We start from the raw sequence: 19,400 nt of genomic DNA on the forward strand, positions 1-19,400 counted from the left end.
GATTGTTTTGGCTATTTGGGATCTTCTGTGGTTCCATACAATCTGACAATTTTTTGTTCTATTTCTTTAAGAAATGACATTCAGATTTTGATGGGAATTACATTAAATCTGAATATTGCTTTGGGTAATATGGCCATTTTAACTATGTTGATTCTTCCTATTTATGAACATGGAATATTTTTCCATTTTATTGTGTCTTTTTCAATCTCTTCTAATAATGCTTTGTTGTTTTTAGTATATAGGTCTTTCACATCCTTTGTTAAGTTTATTTCTAGGTATTTTATTCTTTTTGTTAATAGTATATAGGAATACAGTGGATTTTTGTACATTGATTTTGCATCCTGCAACTTTACTGTATTTGTTTATTGTTTCTAATAGTTTTTTGGTTGAGTCTTTAGGGTTTTCTATATACAGAATCATGACATCTGTAAAAAGTGACACTTTTACTTCTTCCTTCCCAATAAGGATGCCTTTTATTTCTTCCTCTTGCCTGATTGCTCTGGCTAGGACTTCCAGAACTATGTTAAGATTGATGAGAGTGGACATCCTTATCTTATTCCTGATTTAGAGGAAAAGCTTTCAGTTTTTCACCAAGAAGATACAAATCCCTATTTAGATCTTGAATTTTTTTCAACAATGTGTTATAATTTTCCAAAGTATATGTTTTATACTTCTATTGTTAAATTTATACCTACATATTTTATTCTTTTTAAATAAAATATTCTTCATTTTATTGTGGATATTTGCTAGTACATAGAAAAGTAGATTTTTTATATTGATCTTATATCCTGCAATCTTGCTGAACTCTTGTAGTCTAATAGTTTTTTAGTGAATTCCTTAGGATTTTCTACATACAAGACCAAGTCATCTGCCAGTAGAGATCATTTTAGTTCTTCCTTTCTACTACCATGTATTTTTCTCATTTGTTTGATCCTCATCTTTCTGTTCCCACTAGAGTGTAAGCTGGTCACTGCTGTAGTGCCAGTGCATAGAACAGGCACAGGCACAGAACTGGAGCTGTTATTTGATGAGTGAACGAATGAGTGCAGCTGGCATGGCTGATGCCCCAGCCCAGGGCTCCTGCTTTTCTTGTGGCACCTGCTTCCTGAGGGCTCGTGCCCATGTCTGTCGGGAGTTGGGGGCTTTTCCTTCTTCCCTCATCTCTAGCCCTGACCTTTTCTGTTTGTCCCAGTCTTGGGGCTGTGGGAGGTTGCTGGAGTTCACCCTCCTCACGAGGTTGGAGCATTCTGGTGACTGAGTCTCTCTAGACCCCGAGTGTCTTCATCAGATAAGACACATCTCATTGACGACATCCACCCACCCCCACCCCCGCCCAGGTCCTTGCAGGGCTCGCATCACTGAATGCTCCCAGGTGCCCATGAGTGAGTGGCTGGTGCACTCACTAATGAGGGTGGAGAGGTCGAGCCCCAGCCCGAGTTGCACAGAGAGTGAGGGCTGTGCTCCCAAGACGGCTTGCCCTGAGTCCTGTTGCCCCTTGTCACAGACCTGGCAGGATGTGGGACAAGCCTTGGTCACATCCTCAAAGCCTTGTGGAGCCAGCAGGGAGCTCCTCCCAGAGGCTCTGCTCAGAGGCTTGCATCAGCCAAGGAGACCTCGAGTACGTCTGCTTCTCACGCAGTCCCTTCCCTCAGCCGGGAACTGTCCCCACGGGCTACTCCTCATTCTGCAGTTGGGTCTGAGCTTGAATGTCACCTCCCTGCAGCCAGTCACCTTCCCTAAGTCCCCCTCCCCCTCTCCGGGTGACAATGAGTCATCACTGTCAAATGTTGGTCTGTAAGTCCACTGCAGGGCCAGTCCCTGCCAGGCTTTCCGGGCTCCGTGGCCTATGAACCCAGGTGTGGCTCATGGCTCTGCAGCCGGACAGTCCTGGGTTTGAATCCTGCTTTGTCAGTCACTGGGGATGTGATCTGGGCGGTCTGTTGTTGCCTCAGTGCCCTCAGCTGCAGAAGGGGGTGGCATAGAGCCTGCCTTCCAAGGTTGCAGTGTTCAGGAGATGCGCATCCTGTGCCAACCCTCCACCCTCGGGCCCCAGCCTGGCAGGTAACCCACACTCCTCAGGTCTGGGGTGTGGCTCGGTCACTTCCTCGCTGTCGGCTGTCCGCTGGGCCACTCCTGTGAGGTGGGATGAGGCTGGAGATAATGTCTCTCCTGCCGGCCCCTCCCTTCCCTGGCCCCTCCCTTCCTGCGCACAGGTTCTGCCAGACAGGCTGTAGGGGACGCCGGGATGCTGCACAGGGGTGCAGAGCTCAGCTCTTGACATGTGCCGCCGCCACCCCCAGCTCCTGCCAGGGCCCCCGCAGCAGCTGGGAGAGGCTCAGATGAGCTGCTTCCCCAACTCCCACCCACTCCCAGGGCACAGAGCGCTTCCCTCTTAAGTGGATTCTGAATTTGGGGCTTGGTCATGCCCCCCAGGCCCAGGAAGAACTCGGGGGGCTGCAAGGACAGACCCCAAGTTAGTGTCAGGAGAGCTGAGGGGCCCGAGTAGTGTCTTAGACCTGGGGTGGTGAGGGTTAAATGTGTGGCACCTGAGCTAGGCTGCTTGGGTTCAAGACCCTGGTCTGCTCTGCCATCTGTGGGCCTGGGGCTAGGGTCTCCGCCCCAGAGTTCTGGTTCCTTTGAATGTGGGATTGGATTAGTGCTGCCCTGTGGGAAGGGTTGGCGTGACCATGGCTGGCTGGCCTGGTTTGTAAAGCACATGGGACGTGCTGTGTGAGCGTTAGCTGCTACTGTTGTTACTAGTGGTGAAGAAGGGGACTCTGGAGCAGGTGGGCCGGGCTTAGGGCCTGCTGCTTCCTGGCTGGGTGGGACCGGGCAGTTTACCCAGCCTCGGTCTCTTCACCTGTAAAATGGACCGGTAGTCCAGCCTGGGAACACTGCTGGGAGGGTCACTGGACATGGCCAGTGGGAGGTAATGGCAGCGGAAGGAGTCACCCCAGGCCGCAGAACAAGGGGGTGGGGGCACAGCGCTGGGAGCAGAGGGGGGGGCAGCTGCCCCCAGCCTGACCTCACCCGCCTTGTGTTTTTCATTTTTTATGGCATATTTTTGTTTTTACAACACTTACACAAGCACATTCTTGTTATGAAACTGCAGTCACTTTGTGATACAAAGTGAAAAGCGAGAGCTCCCCTTCCTTCCTCTTCCCCTCCCGTCATTGCCTCCCTAGAGGTGAGTCCGGTCCCTCCTGGTTCGCTGGGCGTTGACCTGCATCTGTGCTCACCTGTCTGTCTGGCCCGCAGGGAGGAGGTGCAGGAGAACTGCGTGCGGTGGCGGAAGCGGTTCACCTTCGTGTGTAAGATGAGCGCCAACCCGGCCACTGGCCTGCTGGACCCCTGCATCTTCCGGGTGTCGGTACGCAAGGTGAGGCTGGGCTTTGGGCCGGGGCTGGGGGTGTGGGCCACTGCTCTGGTGGCTGTAGGCCCGTCCCCTGGCTTGTCCCCCTCAGAGATAATGGGTCACTCTGCTGCTTTTCTTGTCCTCCTCCACTGGCGGTCACTTTTGGGGGGATTGGGGAATTGGGGAGACATATGAGGTCCCTTGGATTTCCTACTCACCCTGCTGCTTATGTCTGTCTCCCTGTGCAGGAGCTGAAAGGTGGGAAGACTTATTCCAAGGTGAGTGGAACTGTGTGACGGGTTGGTGGGATGGGATGGGGGGACAGGCAATGAAAGAAGCTCCCAGAAGAACCTCCAGCCCCATTTCTGCCCCAAACAGGAGACACTCAGCCCTACAGGAGATGTATTGTTTTTTGGAAATATCTCTGTTGACCGTCTTTACACTTCACAGACACACAGCATATGTTCGCTGACGTCCATAGAGTGCAAAGGGTAGTTTATGTCCCCTTCCTCTCCAGGCCCCTCCCCCATCCCAGCATTGGGATTCCTTAGGACTGTTCCAGGCCTTTTAAGAAAAAAATGTTATGAAATATATCATACACACAGAGCAGTGAGTAAAATGTTCGATATAGCTTAGAGAACTGTAAAATGAGCACCTTGCATGAGTCCTGTGTATGTGCAGGCAGTGTGGCTTTTCACTACACAAAAGGGACCTGTTTTAACTGCACTGAGTGGATTCTGAGCCTGCTGCTTTTCTCGCCAGTACGTCACGGCATGTTCTCATGTCATCACAAATTCCCTTTTGCTTTAAGAGCAGTGGTGTCCCTTTGGTGGCTGGGGGACGGGTGACTCAGCCAGTCTCCGTGTTGCATGTGTGTGGTTGCTAGGTTCTCTGCGCCCACAGAGTTCAGCCCCCACATGACAACCTTTTCCACTGGGAAAGGCAGGAGAAGACGGGTTACCTCTGGTTTTGAATAAGCTTGCTCTGCCCTAAAGCCCCTTCTCTATGGGGACTCACAGCCCACCCTCTGGGGCTCCCCAGGGAGGTAGCATGTTGCGGGGGGGGGGGGCGGGGAGGGGGCTCAGTCAGGTCGGAGGGGAAATGCCTTTGCCTCACCTCACCCTGTGCACAGGGCGTGTTCCTTCCCACCAACCAGAGTTCAGGAAGCTCTGGGCTCTGGGCTGTGCGCTCTGCCCTGGCTGCTCGCTCATGTGCCTCTCCAGGGGCAGAGGGCAGGGTGGCCAGAACCGGCCTGTGGAAGGCATCAGAGTGGAAATTTCTCCTCCTGTTGATTCACGTGGGTGAGGACAGCTGCCCAGCCAGGAAAGAAACTACCAGCAAACAGCTGGAGCATCCTACGTCCATCCGGCAAATGTTTGTCATGCGCCTAGCACGCGTCAGACCTGCCAGGCCCTTCCCTTCCTGTTCTCCCATCAACTGTCCACACTGGCTCAGCACCTGGACACAGAGGAGGAAACTGAGGCCCAGAGAGGTGGCAAGACGTGAGGCTGGTCAGGCCTCGTTCAGGCTGGTTGTGCTGGTTAAGCCCCCTGGGGCCCTGCCCATGCCACTTCCTCTCTGAACCGGCTTCCTTGTCTGTAAGGTGGGGGTCACTGAGTTGATGGCGGGACTGGAATTTGATTTTAGTCCTTGATTCTGGCACCTGTGCCCCAAAGTCTGCAGGAGAGACTTGCACGCAGCAGGTGCTCAGTAAACGTCCCCCAAGTTCTAATCCCAGCATCCCCTCACCTGAGCCTCTGTTGCCCCTCCAGGTCTGTCAGAATTGGCTTCCATCTAAAAGGCCTGAACTCATAGACCCTGTTCTCGTACTTTCTCCACTTCCTTCCCCATCCCTGCTCCTCTCTCTGTATCTGAGGACCCTCACTCCAGCCTGCAGGAGGGGCTCCTGCGCACCCTGCGGAGTGCCCCCACCCACCATCCCAACGCCAAGTTCCCACGGGATTTTCCTCCCCCCTGCCCACTGTCCTGGCAGCTCCCACAGCGCAGCCTTGTCTCCCAGGGAACAATGTGTCTGTGTCACAGACAACAATGTCCTTTCATCTCAGGCGCTGCCCCGGTGCACTCTGGGACACAGCACAAAGGGCGCTTTGTGTGGCTCAGGGATGTGAGCTCCTGGCTCTGCCACGTTGGAGCCGCCAACCCCAGCCACCAGCCGGGCCCCTGTCCTTGGGTGCAGGTTATGCAACAGGCAGTCTGGGCTGTGGTGTGTCCCAGGGGCTTTGCCTGCCCCTCCCCCTTCGCCAAGTTAACCCTTGTGCTGCCAGCCCGGCACCCACACTCCCTGCAGCCACCCAGTCTCCTCTCCTCTCTCCCTCCCAGCTGGGCTTTGCGGACTTGAACCTGGCTGAGTTTGCGGGCTCGGGCTCCACCGTGCGCTGCTGCCTGCTGGAGGGGTATGACACGAAGAACACCCGCCAGGACAACTCTATCCTCAAGGTACTGGCCCTGCTGCCTCTCTGTCCCCTCTCACCCTGGGACCGGGCAGCCCTGCTCCTCACCAGGTTCCCTGGAGGGTTGTTAAAAATACAGGTTCTTCCCCTGGACAGCAGTGAGGGATACTGGGAGGATGTGGGTCCTGGGTCAGGAAACCACCATCCAAGGCCTGGGTCAGCCAGGCCTCAGTTTCCCCATCCATAGTTGGGGTCTGGACCCCAACAGTCTCTTTAAGGGTTCGGTGAGACCAGCCTTGCTGAGTGCTGCCACCTCTTGTCTTGTGATGCCTGACAACAGCCCCGTGGGGTTCGGGGTGTATTATTAGTCCCCGTTTTGCACAGGAAGGAGTTGAGGCACCGGTTAGATCGCTAGCCCGGGGCCACAGCAGAGCTGGGACTGAGACCACAGTCAGGTCCTCCCATTGCCCCACATGACATGAGGCAGCCTGAGGTGAAGCGTCGTGACCGGAAGGACCTGCTGCCCCTCCACCTGGCAGGCTGAGGGCGGCTGCTCCAGAGACCCACGTGCAAGTTTCCGGTGGCGGGGCAGCTCCCTCCCCCCGGGCAGCTGCCTCCTTGGCCTCTGGGGACAGAGATATCTGGGCATCTGCCACCCGCACACCTCTCTTCCTTGTCTCCACGCCCTTCCACCTGGCTGAGAAACAGCCTTGCCCTAACTGCACCTCTGCCGCCCGACCCAGTGGGAGCATGTGGTGCCAAGGCAGAGCTGGGCCAGCAGTGGTGGGCAGAGGCTCTGGGGTCTCCCAGACCCTGTGCAGAGGGAATCGGGGCACCGAGAAAGTATAGGCTAATTGTGGTGAGAGCAGGGAGCTTTCAGCCTCGCCCCAGTGGGCCCATGCATCTCAGGCCAGATCAAGGGCACCCGAGGGGCAGGTGGCCTTGGCTTCAAGGCCTCAGCCTGTCTCCAGGGTCTTGAGCAGTCGCATCCTCCGAGTCTGGGTCTCTTCCCTCCTCTACAACCTGGCACCGTCACCTCCTTTGTAGGCTGCTATCGTGGCCAAAAAAATAATCCATAAATTTTTTTAAGAAGCTCCTCAACCCAGTGGTCTTCTTTTTGGTGGTGGTGGCTGGGATCTGAGCCTCTTTCCCACCTGTCGTTCCATCTCAGCCCAGATTTGGGAACCCAAACATTGCCTTGTTTGGGCCATTGCCAGAATCTTTGCCCAAGTGGATGTTAAATTCTTAAGTTTCTAACGGGTTTTTGCTTTACTTCACTCAAGAAACTTTCGCTAAGCCCCTGCCCTCCGTGTTGGACTATGAACCCCCTTCTCACTGGGCCGGCTTCTCCAGCCTCCTTCCTTCCCACGCCCACTCGGAGCCCTGGGCACTGAGGGAGAGTGACTGTGCGGTCCTACCATGACGGCTCCCAGTCTGGCTGTAGTTTTGAAGTAGCGGTAGCTGGCTTTTGCTGCTCAGTCACTCCCAGCCCGGTGCTAAGCCAAGTGACCCTCATCTCACTGCATCCTCTCCTCTATCCCATGAAGCAGATGTCAGGCTCAGTTCTGCCTTCCTCATGGCTTCCCCAGGGCCAGCAGGGGGCAGAGACGGGATCAGACTCTGAGCCCTGTCTGAAGCCGGAGCAGGGAGGCCGCAGGAGTCCAGGCACCTGGGCTGAGTGAGCAGACGTGGTATGGCTGACTTCTCCTTGTCTCACAGGTCACCATCGGGATGTCCTTGCTCTCTGGAGACCCCTGCTTCAAGACGTGAGTATGGGTGCAGGCTGAGGGGTGGGGGCTCAGCTGGCCCCAGGACTGGGGCACACAGTCATACCCCTCTCTGTCCTCCCAAGGCCGCCGTCCACTGCCAAGTCCATCTCCATCCCAGGCCAGGATTCCTCCCTGCAGCTGACGTGTAAGGGAGGCGGGACCAGCAGCAGTTGCAGCAGCACCACCAACTCCCTGACAGGGTCCAGGCCCCCCAAGATCCGGCCCACCATTCTCGGCTCAGGTACCGTTCCCTACCTGCCGCCTTACCCTGCGCCTCCCTTTACCTCCGAGGTGTCCGTGCTTCCATTAGGCAGACATTGTGCAAGCCCCTCCCGTGTGCCAGCAGCGTGCAGTGCCCTGGACAGAGACTGACGTGGTGTCCCTGACCCCGTGGCCCTCCCCATCTAGCAGGAGAGACAGGCGTCAATCAGACAATACTAAGTCAAGGGCATGTCTACCTACAGAGAAAGAGCCGTGAGAGGGACACGGAAGGCATCTCTCTGGGGCCAGGGAAGTCTCCCTGAAGTGATGGCATTTGAGCTGAATCCGGGGCGTGGGGCACAGCGTTCCTGGCAGAGAGACGTGTGCTGTGAGCTTTTGTTCTCCCCCACCTGCTACGTGACCTTGACTGGCCATGTTGCCTCTTGGGCCTCAGTGTCCTGTAAAATGGGATCAGCAGTAGTAACCACATCTTGGGTTGCTGGGGGATGAACTGAGCAAATGTGTGGCCTTGCCTGAACAGAGTATGTACTCTGTGGATGTCTACTCAGTTGTCATTATTACTGATGTTATAAAATTTCAGACGAGCCTGCATTCCCAGAGGAGAGGCTTGGCGATTAGGAGGAGAGGTGCCAGCAGGAGAGGAGGCACCACCAGGAGAGGAGGCTCTGGCAAGGCGGCACGTGGTGGCCCTAGTTTGTGTCGCAAGAGCAATTAGGGCACGGTGCCCGGTGGCTCAGCAGATGTTTGCTGGTTTCTGCCCTCGGGGGCTGGCAGCAGGGAGGGACCCCTGATCTCAACGGTCAACTCCCTCCACTCCCACTTTTCCTGGAGACCCAGCCAGTGAGCCCAGAGTGGAGAGCTGGGGTGCTGCTGCCTCAGCCTGGGCTTGCACTTGGGAATGCAGGCTTCCCAGCATTATTACTTTCTCCAGCTTCTGGGTATGTGTCCCCAGGGCAGAGATCTGGGGAGCAGGCCACCCCGGTACAGATAAGGCTTTTGTGCAGAGTGGCAGAGATGGCTCTCCCAGGCAGTGTGGGGTATGAGCCCCAAATGCCTCTGTGGCAGGTTTTCTCTACCCCTGACCCCCCTGCAGAGGACCTGTTGGGGGCTTAAAAAGCCGCTTGACTTTGGGTGGGGACACAGGCCTGGGGTCCAGCTGGTGGCCTGGCTGTGCTCATCTCCAAAGAGGGGCTGGGCAAGCCCTTGCTTCCTGTGTTTACCACAGGAGGCCTGGTGGGTGGTACCCACGGCCCTGGGTGGAGCCCCCTGGCTCCCCTGCACCTCCTGCTGGGGAGTGCTGGGATGTTAGTTTCGAAGTTGGGCCTCTGGGTGACTTGGGACAGGGCTGTCCGCCAGTTCCCCTCACCCTGCTTTGCTTTATTTTAGCTGCATTGACCGGAGCTCACAAGCTTCAGGGCCTTTGCCTTAGTTCCCTCCAGAAGGCCCTTTGATGCCTTATCTGCCGTGCTTCCTCCCACGCCTCCTGATGGTCTCACATTAAGGCCACTGCCTCTGAGAAGCCCTCCCTGATCTCAGGCTGGGTCAGACCCCACACTGCTCTGCACCACTCACTGAAATTGTGGGTCATGTTTGTTAAATATTCTTCCTCCCCAGTGGCCTGTGACACCCTGTCTCCTGTTCACAGCACCCAGTAGAGCACCCTGCATGGAGGCGGACCCTGACAGATATTTGTAGAATGAATGACCCTGGGTTCGGATGGTGAACTGTGGCTTGGAGCAGATTGCCGCTCCTACTGACGTCAGTTTACATAGTGTCCCACACCCCGCCAGACGCAGTGAGAGGACGGGCACCACTGGTAACCCCTGCCCGCTCCCTGCCTTCCAGGGCTTCCGGAGGAGACAGACCAGAACCTGTCCAGCCCCGAGGAGGTGTTCCACTCTGGCCACTCCCGCAACTCCAGCTACGCCAGCCAGCAGTCCAAGATCTCTGGTGGGTGCCCGCCTGGCCCATGCCCCTGGCCTTCCATATTGCCCGGCTCCCTTGTAATGCACGCCCCTTCCACCCAGGCTACAGCACGGAGCACTCGCGCTCCTCCAGCCTCTCCGACCTGACGCACCGTCGCAACACGTCCACCAGCAGCAGTGCCTCTGGTGGCCTCAGCATGACGGTGGAGGGCCCCGAGGGTGGCGAGCGTGAGCACCGGCCCCCCGAGAAGCCACCCCGGCCTCCCCGGCCCGCGCATCTGTCAGACCGCTCATTCCGGTGAGTCTCACTGCTCAGCATTTTGGAGAACAGACCCCTCCCGGTGGCTCCTTGAACCTTTGCTTCTTTGCCTGTAACACGGGACACTAGGGTCCCTGCCTCAGGGTTGGATGCTGATGACTCAACCAGTTGATGTTCATGAGTTAGCCCTGACCTAACTGGCGCGTACGTGCTCCGTCAGCGGTTGCTGTGTATGACTTTGTGTAGCTTAGGTCCCTGCTAGGCCTCTCAGAGCCTCTGCGTCCTCCTCTGTAAGACCAAGTAATGTGGCACCTGCACAGCAGGGCTGCATGCGGTTATGTGAATACCATGTGAACAAGCTCTCATGTACACAGAGAGCATCCTGAGCGATGTAGGTGGCCGCTGCTGTCATCACTGTGCCCGTTACTACCCTGACTGTGTGACTCTGCCCGCCCTGCTCCAGGCGGAAGAAGGACTCGGTGGAGAGCCACCCGACCTGGGTGGATGACACGCGGATCGATGCAGATGACATCGTGGAAAAGATCATGCAGAGCCAGGACTTCACCGACGGCAGCAACACTGAGGGTGAGCTGCCCACGCCGGGCGGGCTGGGGGGACAGTGCCACCTGCTCCAGGGGCTCCCGCCCTGCTCAGCCTCCGTCCTCTCCTGTGTTCCCGCAGACAGCAACCTCCGGCTATTTGTGAGCCGCGATGGCTCCACCACGCTGAGTGGCATCCAGCTGGCCAACAGGTAGGGATGAAGGCTCGGGTGGGTGGTTAGGGCGGCCATGGGAGCGTGGTGCTGACCTGGCTTTGAATGCCTGCTCTTGTCACCACAGTGTGGCCTGGGGCCAGCACCTCTCTCTGAGCCTCAGTTTCTCCATCTCTCGAATGGTGTGGACCTGGGACAATGCTCCGGGGTTGGCACTGAGGGTGTCAGAGGCAGCCTGGAAAGTGCCTCGCACAGAGCTGGGCACAGGGCAGCAGCTTAATAGTCTTTATTTTGGACCCTGCTTTCCCTTCCTCCTGGGTCTGGGAACCCCTCAAGTGATGATGTATTGGACAGGTGTTTACTGAACACCAGGCACTGAGTGAGGTGCTGGGTATAGTCACAGACGAGGGGTGGTAGGATCAAACGTTGCCTTGAACTCTGGTTTATAGAAGGCCAGTGCCCTCTTAACCATTTATTTATAGTGCGCCTGACTCACTGAATGAACGAGTGGGTGGAGGAGATTCCCCCGTGCTGGGTTGTACTGCAGGCTCTTCCCCTGTTCCTGCGGGCAGGGTGGGAAAGTGCCCATTTAACATCCAGAGCCAGAGCTGGAGGAGAACTTGGCTGGGCTGCCCAGGGCCCCAGACCTGCCCCCTGGTGCTGCTCTGCTGACCCCTGCTGCCACGGCTCAAAATTGCACCTGCCATCTCCCCCTGGCCTCCTGGATAAGCTGATCTGTCTCTTCCCACAGGGTCTCCTCTGGGGTCTACGAGCCAGTCGTGATTGAAAGCCATTGAGGAGCCGGTGTCCAGGCTGGAGAAGGGCCCTGCCTTTGCGGGTGTCCAGATCCGTGTCATTCCACGAGGGTCCTTCCCCTTTGGATCACCATCCACTCTGCATCTCATCTGTGCCTCCTCCATGCACTCCAGCCCCACTCCTGCCCCAATGCATCATTCCATTGTCCTCCCATCCATGCTGGGACCTTCCTGGCCTAGGGCCTGGGCACCACTGTGAATATTCTTCTCTGAACCACTAGAGGGCAGGCCCATGAAGTAGGTGGGCAAGGCCAAGATGGCCAGGATGCCCTGCTGGAGCCCCACCCGGCCCCTCGATGAGGACATGCAGCAGCTCCTACACACGCGGAGCTGCTTGTGGCCGAGGGGCCTCTTGCCCTGTGTCCCCACTCACTCTAGGAGCACCAGCTCAACCATGCCCTGGCAGGGCTCTGTTCCATTGCCCCCTTGCCCTTGGGGGCCAGTTCACCCCCAGAATCCTGCCACTGTGGCCCTCTGACTGCTTAGTGCTTCAGCTCTCCCTTCCTTGTGCCCTGGGGGACCCGCTGGCGGCCTCCTCCTGGGAGCCAAGACCTCAGACCCCTCCCACACTCCAGTTTGAGACTCCCTCCCCCAACGAATGTTCTCCTGCTGCCCAGGCAGCCTGCACTTTGCACATGCTTGTGTCCAGCACAGCCCCACCGGCCCTCGCCTGCCCTCCCTCTGATCCCTTCCCAAGGATTCATGGGTACTGCCTGCTGTGCAGCCAGCGGCCCAGCCCTAGCAGCCCGGCTGGAACGTGGCGCCACCTCTCCTCCCTCCTATTTGCTGCCGCTCAGGCCTGAGCCATGCTGAGAAAGGTCTGAGCTTCGAAGACGGTTCCCCTCTGCCCCGGGCTGGGCCCTGAGCAGCTGGTTTCTTGTAGAAAGCCAGGAAGGTGCCTCCCCAGCCCTTGGAGGTATGGGGCTTGACTGGGCTGGGCAAGCACCACCCCTTCTCTCTCCCCTCAGGGTCAGCTGGCCCAGGCTGAGGCCACTGCTGGAGGGGCAGATGGGCTGAGACTGGACCAGCTGGAGCTGGCTTCCTGGCCCCCAAAGCCTGAGCCCTCCTCTGAAAGCTTCCCCTCTCTGGGCAAGGGGTCCTTTATGGGGGTCTCTGGTGGGAGCAGTCTGGCCCTGCCCCTGCCCCTGCCCCTCACTGAGCCTCTGCTCTGAGCACTTTCCTCCCTGTCCTCGTTACTTGCTTGAAGGTGGTGCTGGCTGCCAGCCAGGCCCGGGACAGATCCCCTGCCGCTCGTAATTTCACCCATTTTTGTATAAACCCAGCAGGCTGGTGTTTACCCTACACTTCTTTTTTTCTCTTTTCGCCCTTCCTTTTTTTGGGTTCGAAGTTAGGTATTTTTCCTCCTCCAGGTGAGGGGAGGTGGTTCTGTTCTCTGCCCCGCCCGCTGACTGGTCCCAGCAGTGCTGGTGATCTGGACGGGGCGGGTTACTGCTGCTCCCTCTGGTAGGGGTGGGAGTGAGGGTGTCCTCCCCAGGCTGGGAGGGTCGTCCTTCTGCCCCAGCTGGCAAGAGTTGGAGTCTTGGTCTTGGAACCTCCCAGCATTGGGCCAGAACATTTCTAGGATTTTGTTGTTTTTAATCACCTAACCCTTTCAGAAAATGAATGTTAGAAGGTGCCTGCCGAGGCAGGATGGAGCGTTTGCTCTGGCTGGAGAAGGCTCTGGTCAGCTCTGTGGGTCCCTTCCTGTCCCGTAGACACCCGGCACTTTAAAAGGGGATTGGCTGCACTATCTCCACATGCAGTGACCCCCAGAAGATGGGGTACTGCCCTTCCCCCCTGTGTCTGCAGGACCTCAGCCCAGTGGGAAGGTGTATTTGGTGTCTGGTTCAGTTTTGGGGCTTTTGGGCATAAAACAGCTGGCTTTGGTGCTGGTGGGGAGACTCCCCAAACTAGGAACCCCAGCCTCACTCCAGATGAGGTCTGAACTTGACAGTCACCCCAGGAGACAGAGCCTGCCACATCCTCCCATGCCGGGCCCTGGGCCAGGGAAATTGGACTGCGAATTTGGCCATAACCAAATGAATGCTGGCTGGAGCTGGAGGCCTAGAGCCCTGGCCCCATCCCCACATGGGAGCCCTCCGGTCCCCTCAAGCTCAGTGACTTCCCACTAGGCGCCCACAGCTCCTAGACTTAAAATTCTATAGAGAGAGAGAGAGGAATATATTAGAGATATTTTTGGAAAGGAATTGGTCTATGCAATGTCAGTTTGGAATCTTGGAAGACAGTTTAACGTTTTTACTAGGAGATTTAAAGAAAATAAAAATCTACAATATTTTTAGGCTATTATTTTTGGTCACCCCACAAACTGACCACATGGCATGATCTGCCAGGATGGAGAATGTCCACGTTCTTCTCTTGAGGGAGATGGGGGGGGGTGTCTTTTTTTTTTAATTCCCCTCTTTTCTAACAGAATGTTGCCACCACCACACCCTGATTCAGTGGGCTGTGTTTGTATCTCTGTCCCAGCTTCTACTGTAGAAAATAACATTGTAAAGGGAAATCAGCCTAGTGTCAGTGTCTTGGTTTGGGGAATAATTAAATGTTGCAGTTTTGTTTATGGCATATTGGTTCTTATTTATTTGTGTTGTCCACTTGACTTTGGGGTCAAAGACAGCATCAGATGGAAGCCAAGTGTGATGCTTTGGGGGATGGAGAAGAAGTAAGTGGCCAGGCTTCCCCAAGTCCTGGCTGAAGTCACAATTATTACCACCTTTATTACACCAGAGTGCAGGGGAGGGAACTGAAGCCCACAAGTGTGGTTTCTTGCCAGTCTCAGGTCTAGTAAGTGGCAGCTCTGACCTCAGAGCCCAGTTCTAACCACTGCTCTACGGGCCTCCCGGCACTCAGGTGTCCTCTAGCAAGTGTGCCCGAAGACAGAAAGCTATCCGTTTTCTCAGCTGCAAATGAGGTTGTGGATCAAATGAGAAAGTTGGGTGTACAGCATGACCTACGGGAGGTCCCAAGCATGTCCCCACCCTGTCTAAATTTCCAGGCCTGGGCCCCTCGCTTCCTGCCCCGGTTTAAAGTTACAGAGGAGTCTGCACCAAGCTCTGAGAAAGACAAGGCACCCTGGACCTTTAATGAGCTCAGAAGTGGCAGGAAACCTCACTGGCTTTGGACAGGCCAGGAGGAACCGGACTACCAGGCCTCATTTCTGCCTCTGCATTATGCCCACCCCTTCTCAGGGCTGATGTCCAGGCATAGCCCCTGTAAGCCCTGGAGGCTGATTCTCAGTCGCCTTCCTCCATTCAGGGCACACCTGGGGAAGGAAACGCTGGCTCTCAGCTGAGCCCAAAGTCTGTCCTGAGACAGAGAGGGAAGAAATTGGGCTCTCGGCCAAAAAGGGTCGCTCCTTTGGAACACAGTATTGCTAAGTGAAAAATGAGATAGCTCCTGCCAGCTTTGGGAGGGCAGTCCCCATAGTCAGAGATGGGCTCAGACAACCCAAAGAGACAGCTGCTGCTAGAAGGAACATGCCCGGTTCAGGCCTTATCTCTAGGTGCCTCACCCCCACCTCCCCGATGCTATATCCCAAGGTCCAAACAGCCACAGAATCTTAAAGCCGGTTTCTTGACTCAAAGCTACTTTGTGCGAAGCCCCTTTCTAGGCACTGGGGATACAGCAGTGACCACAGACTCTACCCTCAGGGAGCCCAGAGTCAGGTGGGCCAAATCAAGTTAATCGGATAATTAAAATGTGGTGACAGCCCTAGCCGGTTTGGCTCAGTGGATAGAGTGCCGGCCTGCGGACTGAAGGGTCCCAGGTTCGATTCCTGCCAAGGGCACATGCCTAGGTTGCGGGCTCGATCCCCAGTAGGGGGCGTACAGGAGGCAGCCGATCAATGATTCTCTCTCGTCATTGATGTTTCTATCCCTCTCCCTTCCTCTCTAAAATCAATAAAAATATTTTAAAAAATTTAAAAAATGCGGTGACAAGTCATCATGGAGACGCATGGGGCTGTGGAGCACAGAGGAGGGAACGAGCCCTGTCCACCTGATGAGTGAGGAGCAGCTAGCCCCCGAGGTGTGGGAAGGCAGAGTTCCAGACCCCAGAACTGGAGGACGCCGAAAAGATCAAGGATGAGGCCCCACCTCCCCCTGCTCTCGAGGAAAGGGCCTCCAAGGCTGGGCGGGGGGCTGCAGACGCTGCTGCCGAAGACCTGTCTGAGCTGCTGCTTGGCGGTCGCGACACCCAGGAGAGGCGGGCGGTGAGGAGAGGGAGGGTCACCCTGGCCTCATCCCTGCAGCGAAGGGAGGATAGGGAAGCCAGGGGGCCTTGATGGGGGTTTCTGGCCGGGAGCAGTCTGGCCCTGCCCCTGCCCCTCACTAAGCCTCCGAGCACTTCCTCCCGACAGCCAATCGAAATCCTCCCCATCCTCCTGACAGCCAATCGAAACCCTCCCCATCCTCCCGACAGCCAATCGAAACCCTCCCCATCCGCGGGCTCGGGCCAGCCCTTCCTCTTCCCACCCGGCCGGGGAGTGACCGTTCTCTGTATCCTCCCTTCCACAGACTAGTTAGGGTCCCGGGACCAGGAAGTAGGGCCCTAGGTTCTGGTGTTGGCTTCGCCTCCTACTCGAATAGTGATCTCCTGCCAGACCTCGCCCCTCTTTGAGTCTCATTTTTCCCACCTGAGAAATGAGACTTCTACCCCCCAAATCCCGCTCAGGCCTTGGGACTTTGGGATCTTTAGAAATGGACTTTTCTTCTGGGGCGGGTTCGACAGGGCTGAGGCCACGAGTACCGGTCAGTCTGGATTCTCAATTCGGTCCCAATACCTAGGAAGATTCAGGAACAACTTGTCCCACCACGCTCTTGAGAAACTACATTTCCTGACATGCAAAGGGAGGAGGCGGCGCCTGCCTTTCTTGGACATTGTGGGCCTGGGCCGGCGTAAGGACTACGATTCCCGGCGTGCCATGCGGCCGAAGGCCAGAAGGGCCCGGATCCGGAACCGGATGTGGCTCGGTGCTCCGGAGGGGAGCGCGGGGCAATGGTGAGCCTGGGATGGAATGTCGGGGTTGGGGATCCCAGATCTGTGATGAAGACGGGGCTTGGGCCATCGAAAGCCGGATTGCTCTCCCGCCGGCCCATTGTACGGATGAAAACGCCGAGGCCCGGCACTCTCTGTGCCAGCGTAACAGGCTGCGACGCCCCCTCCGTTAGGACACCGAAGCGGAGTCGCTTCGTCAATTGAGCCCTCCCTTTTCTCCAGGCCACGGGGACGGACCAGGTGGTGGGACTCGGCCTCGTCGCCGTTAGCCTCATCATCTTCACCTACTACACCGCCTGGGTGATCCTCTTGGTATGTGTACTTACCCGCCCCCTCTCGCCTCCATTCATGGATCTTGCAGCCGACTCCTGACGTCATTTAAGCAGCTATATGTGTCAGGAACTTTGCGAGGTGCCTCACCCGAATAGCTCATGAAATCTCCAGAATAGCCCTACAAGGAAGGTGCTAGTGCCGTCCCCGTCTTAGAGACGAGGAAGCTGAGGCTCGGGAAGCAGGGTTGAGGCCAGGGCCATATCCTTAACTGCTACACCGATCCTGATTTGCTCTGCCTTTGATGGGAGGGCTAGTCCTGGTTATCCTGCTGGCGCCTGGGCATGGTGGGTCCCCATGGATTTTGTGAGGGCCTTAGGATTTGCGGGGGGTGGGGGGGGGTTGTTACTGCTTAAGAAGGGCAGTGCATTTGGAAGGCAAAGTCTTGCAGAACTTGGTATCCTTTGGAGAAAAATGTTAGTAAAGAAGAGCTTGGAGCCCAGGTTGGGAATCACTCCAGGCTTCTTCATGTACCCTTTTCCCCTGTTAGGCTGTGAGGGCCTGAGAGCAAGTCCTTTATCCTGTTCCCTGCCAGGTCCCCAGCACTAACTTAGGGCAAGTGCCCAGTAAACAACTATTAAGTAAACGAAGGAAGGAAACAACCCAAGGCACCCAAATGGCCATCGTCTTAAAGAAAAGCAAACGCTGTCCCAGTGGTTAGAGTGGGGTCAGCCCCTGAGATGGGGGAGGTGGACGGTTGGGCTTGGGGGTGCTGGGCAAGGCGGGGAATGCTCACCAGAGCTCTGCCCTGGATGCCAGCCATTCATCGACAGCCAGCATGTCATCCACAAGTATTTCCTGCCCCGAGCCTATGCTGTTGCCATCCCACTAGCTGCTGGCCTCCTGCTGCTCCTGTTTGTGGGTAAGTCATCATTCCCGTGAAAAGGGCATTTGGCGGGGCGCCCCATGATCCTCTCCCACCCCTGACCTTGCTGGACATCTACTTAAGGCTCCTTGCCTTTACTTCACCCTGGGGGTTTTTCCTGTCCATCCCTCAGGGCTACAATCAGTCTTCCAGATGCCTGGGGCTCACTGGACTCTACTGGGATGTCTCCCCTTTTCCTGCTCCCTCCACTACCACCATCATTGCACTGCTCACACCTTAATCACCTCTCACCCCCTTGTCACCCTGGCGCATGATTCCTGCACCTCTCTTGTCTCCCCTGGTTTAGAGTGTGGGCATGCTAGGACTGTGTCTTCATTATTACTGTGTCCTCAGCTCCTACATAGGCCATGGCACTAAGCTGGTGCTCAAGAAAGTGGTTTGGATGGGTCAACAGTCAGATGACTGGGTGGTGGAGTGGGTGGGTGAGTGGAAGCTGGATGTTGAGTGGGCAGGTGGGAAATAGGTAGGTGGACAGGTGGTCGCTGGTGAGAGGGAGAGTTGGGCGGATCTTGTATCCTGTAGAATCTGAAACACTAAACGCAGCCAGTGGCTGGTGGTAAGCACTCAGGGATGTTTGTTGAATGAATGTGGGCGGATGTGTGGTTTGATGGATGACTAGGGAGATGACCAGGTGGCCTGGAGGGTGGTTGGGGAGGTCCTTGGCCCGATGTATGGGTCACTCTGCCACGCTGTGCCCTGGATCTTACCTGGCCTTTCTGATCTGTATATTCCAGGGCTGTTCATCACCTACGTGATGCTGAAGAACCAGAAGGGGACCAAAAAGGCTCAGTGAGGGCCCGGCGAGGATGCGGCGGCCTCCCCTCTGGTGCATACCAAGGGCGGGGCCACACAGGACCTGTGCAGGCACTGCAGCCCCTCAAGCATGGCTGCCTTGCAGACACCCCTGGGGATGGAGCTGTTCAGGACTCACCCCTGACTGACCAGAACCCCCACTTCTCTTCTGCTCACTCTTCCAGAGCCAGGAGGACGTACCTGGAAACTCCCTCTCTCCCCATTCTGGCTCAGGGCCTGAGAGATACTGGTCCTCCCTACCTCACTTTCAGACCCCTGTCATTTTTTCTTCTGGCTTCCACCCTCTTGCCTCAGTTTCCCTCCTGTCACAGGCTCATGTTGGAATTGGCACGTTTTAAGGCATCATGTGGCCTCTCCGCCACATGTCCTTTTTCTCTGAGAAGGCAGCTTTCTCGGGTCTGACACAGCCAGGGACTCCCCAGGACTTCTTGACCTGGAAAGCTTAGGGGGAAGACCAATAGGCCTTGGGACCACCGGGCACACTGGGCTCCCAGATCTTCTCATAGGGTCCCAGCCCCTCAGCCCTAGCCCTGGCCCACTGGGGAGAACTGAACAATAAATGTTGATGGTATGTTTTTCTCTGTGCCATCCCTGACCAGGGGAGCTGGGCTCTGGGGGCTGGAGAGGGGCTGGGAGCTGGTCACTGCATTGGTCTCAGGTCAGGAGACCCTGGTTTGTGCAATGAGTACCTCAGTGCCTCCTGGATTATCCCTGTGCTAGACACACGGTAAAGCTGGAACTGGGACAGGTGTGGTTCCAACCCCTGCAGCTCGCGGCTGGGGAGTCGTGAACGCATGGCAACCTGCCAGACCCCACAGCAGCCTTCCCCACACCTCCCCTGTGTCAGCCACAAGCCAGCAGGCACTAGTATTTTAGGGACCCTCAGCCCA

At 56.4% G+C, this 19,400-nt stretch overlaps 2 protein-coding genes across 2 annotated transcripts in view; both read left to right on the forward strand.

Moving 5' to 3' along the window:
• The window catches only part of FAM102A (family with sequence similarity 102 member A), a 35,259-nt gene extending 21,208 nt beyond the window's left edge, over positions 1-14,051 (forward strand). Inside the window, exons 2-11 of the mRNA XM_006102075.3 lie at positions 3,259-3,379; positions 3,604-3,633; positions 5,696-5,812; positions 7,486-7,532; positions 7,619-7,776; positions 9,603-9,707; positions 9,785-9,980; positions 10,405-10,526; positions 10,623-10,692; positions 11,405-14,051. Of these exons, the coding sequence (XP_006102137.1) occupies positions 3,259-3,379; positions 3,604-3,633; positions 5,696-5,812; positions 7,486-7,532; positions 7,619-7,776; positions 9,603-9,707; positions 9,785-9,980; positions 10,405-10,526; positions 10,623-10,692; positions 11,405-11,450 (1,012 nt within the window). The 3' untranslated portion in view covers positions 11,451-14,051. The remainder of the gene's footprint in view (positions 1-3,258; positions 3,380-3,603; positions 3,634-5,695; positions 5,813-7,485; positions 7,533-7,618; positions 7,777-9,602; positions 9,708-9,784; positions 9,981-10,404; positions 10,527-10,622; positions 10,693-11,404) is intronic.
• A 2,325-nt stretch (positions 14,052-16,376) lies between these two features.
• On the forward strand, positions 16,377-19,086 carry DPM2 (dolichyl-phosphate mannosyltransferase subunit 2, regulatory). Its single transcript, XM_006102076.3, has 4 exons — positions 16,377-16,484; positions 16,704-16,793; positions 17,571-17,673; positions 18,432-19,086. Exons 1-4 carry the CDS (start codon positions 16,482-16,484, stop codon positions 18,488-18,490), a joined length of 255 nt encoding a protein of 84 aa, XP_006102138.1. The 5' UTR covers positions 16,377-16,481; the 3' UTR covers positions 18,491-19,086.
• Positions 19,087-19,400: the final 314 nt, after the last annotated feature.

The sequence above is a fragment of the Myotis lucifugus genome, unplaced genomic scaffold (assembly GCF_000147115.1).
Source record: "Myotis lucifugus unplaced genomic scaffold, Myoluc2.0 scaffold_397, whole genome shotgun sequence".
Classification (NCBI taxonomy): Eukaryota; Metazoa; Chordata; class Mammalia; order Chiroptera; family Vespertilionidae; genus Myotis; species Myotis lucifugus.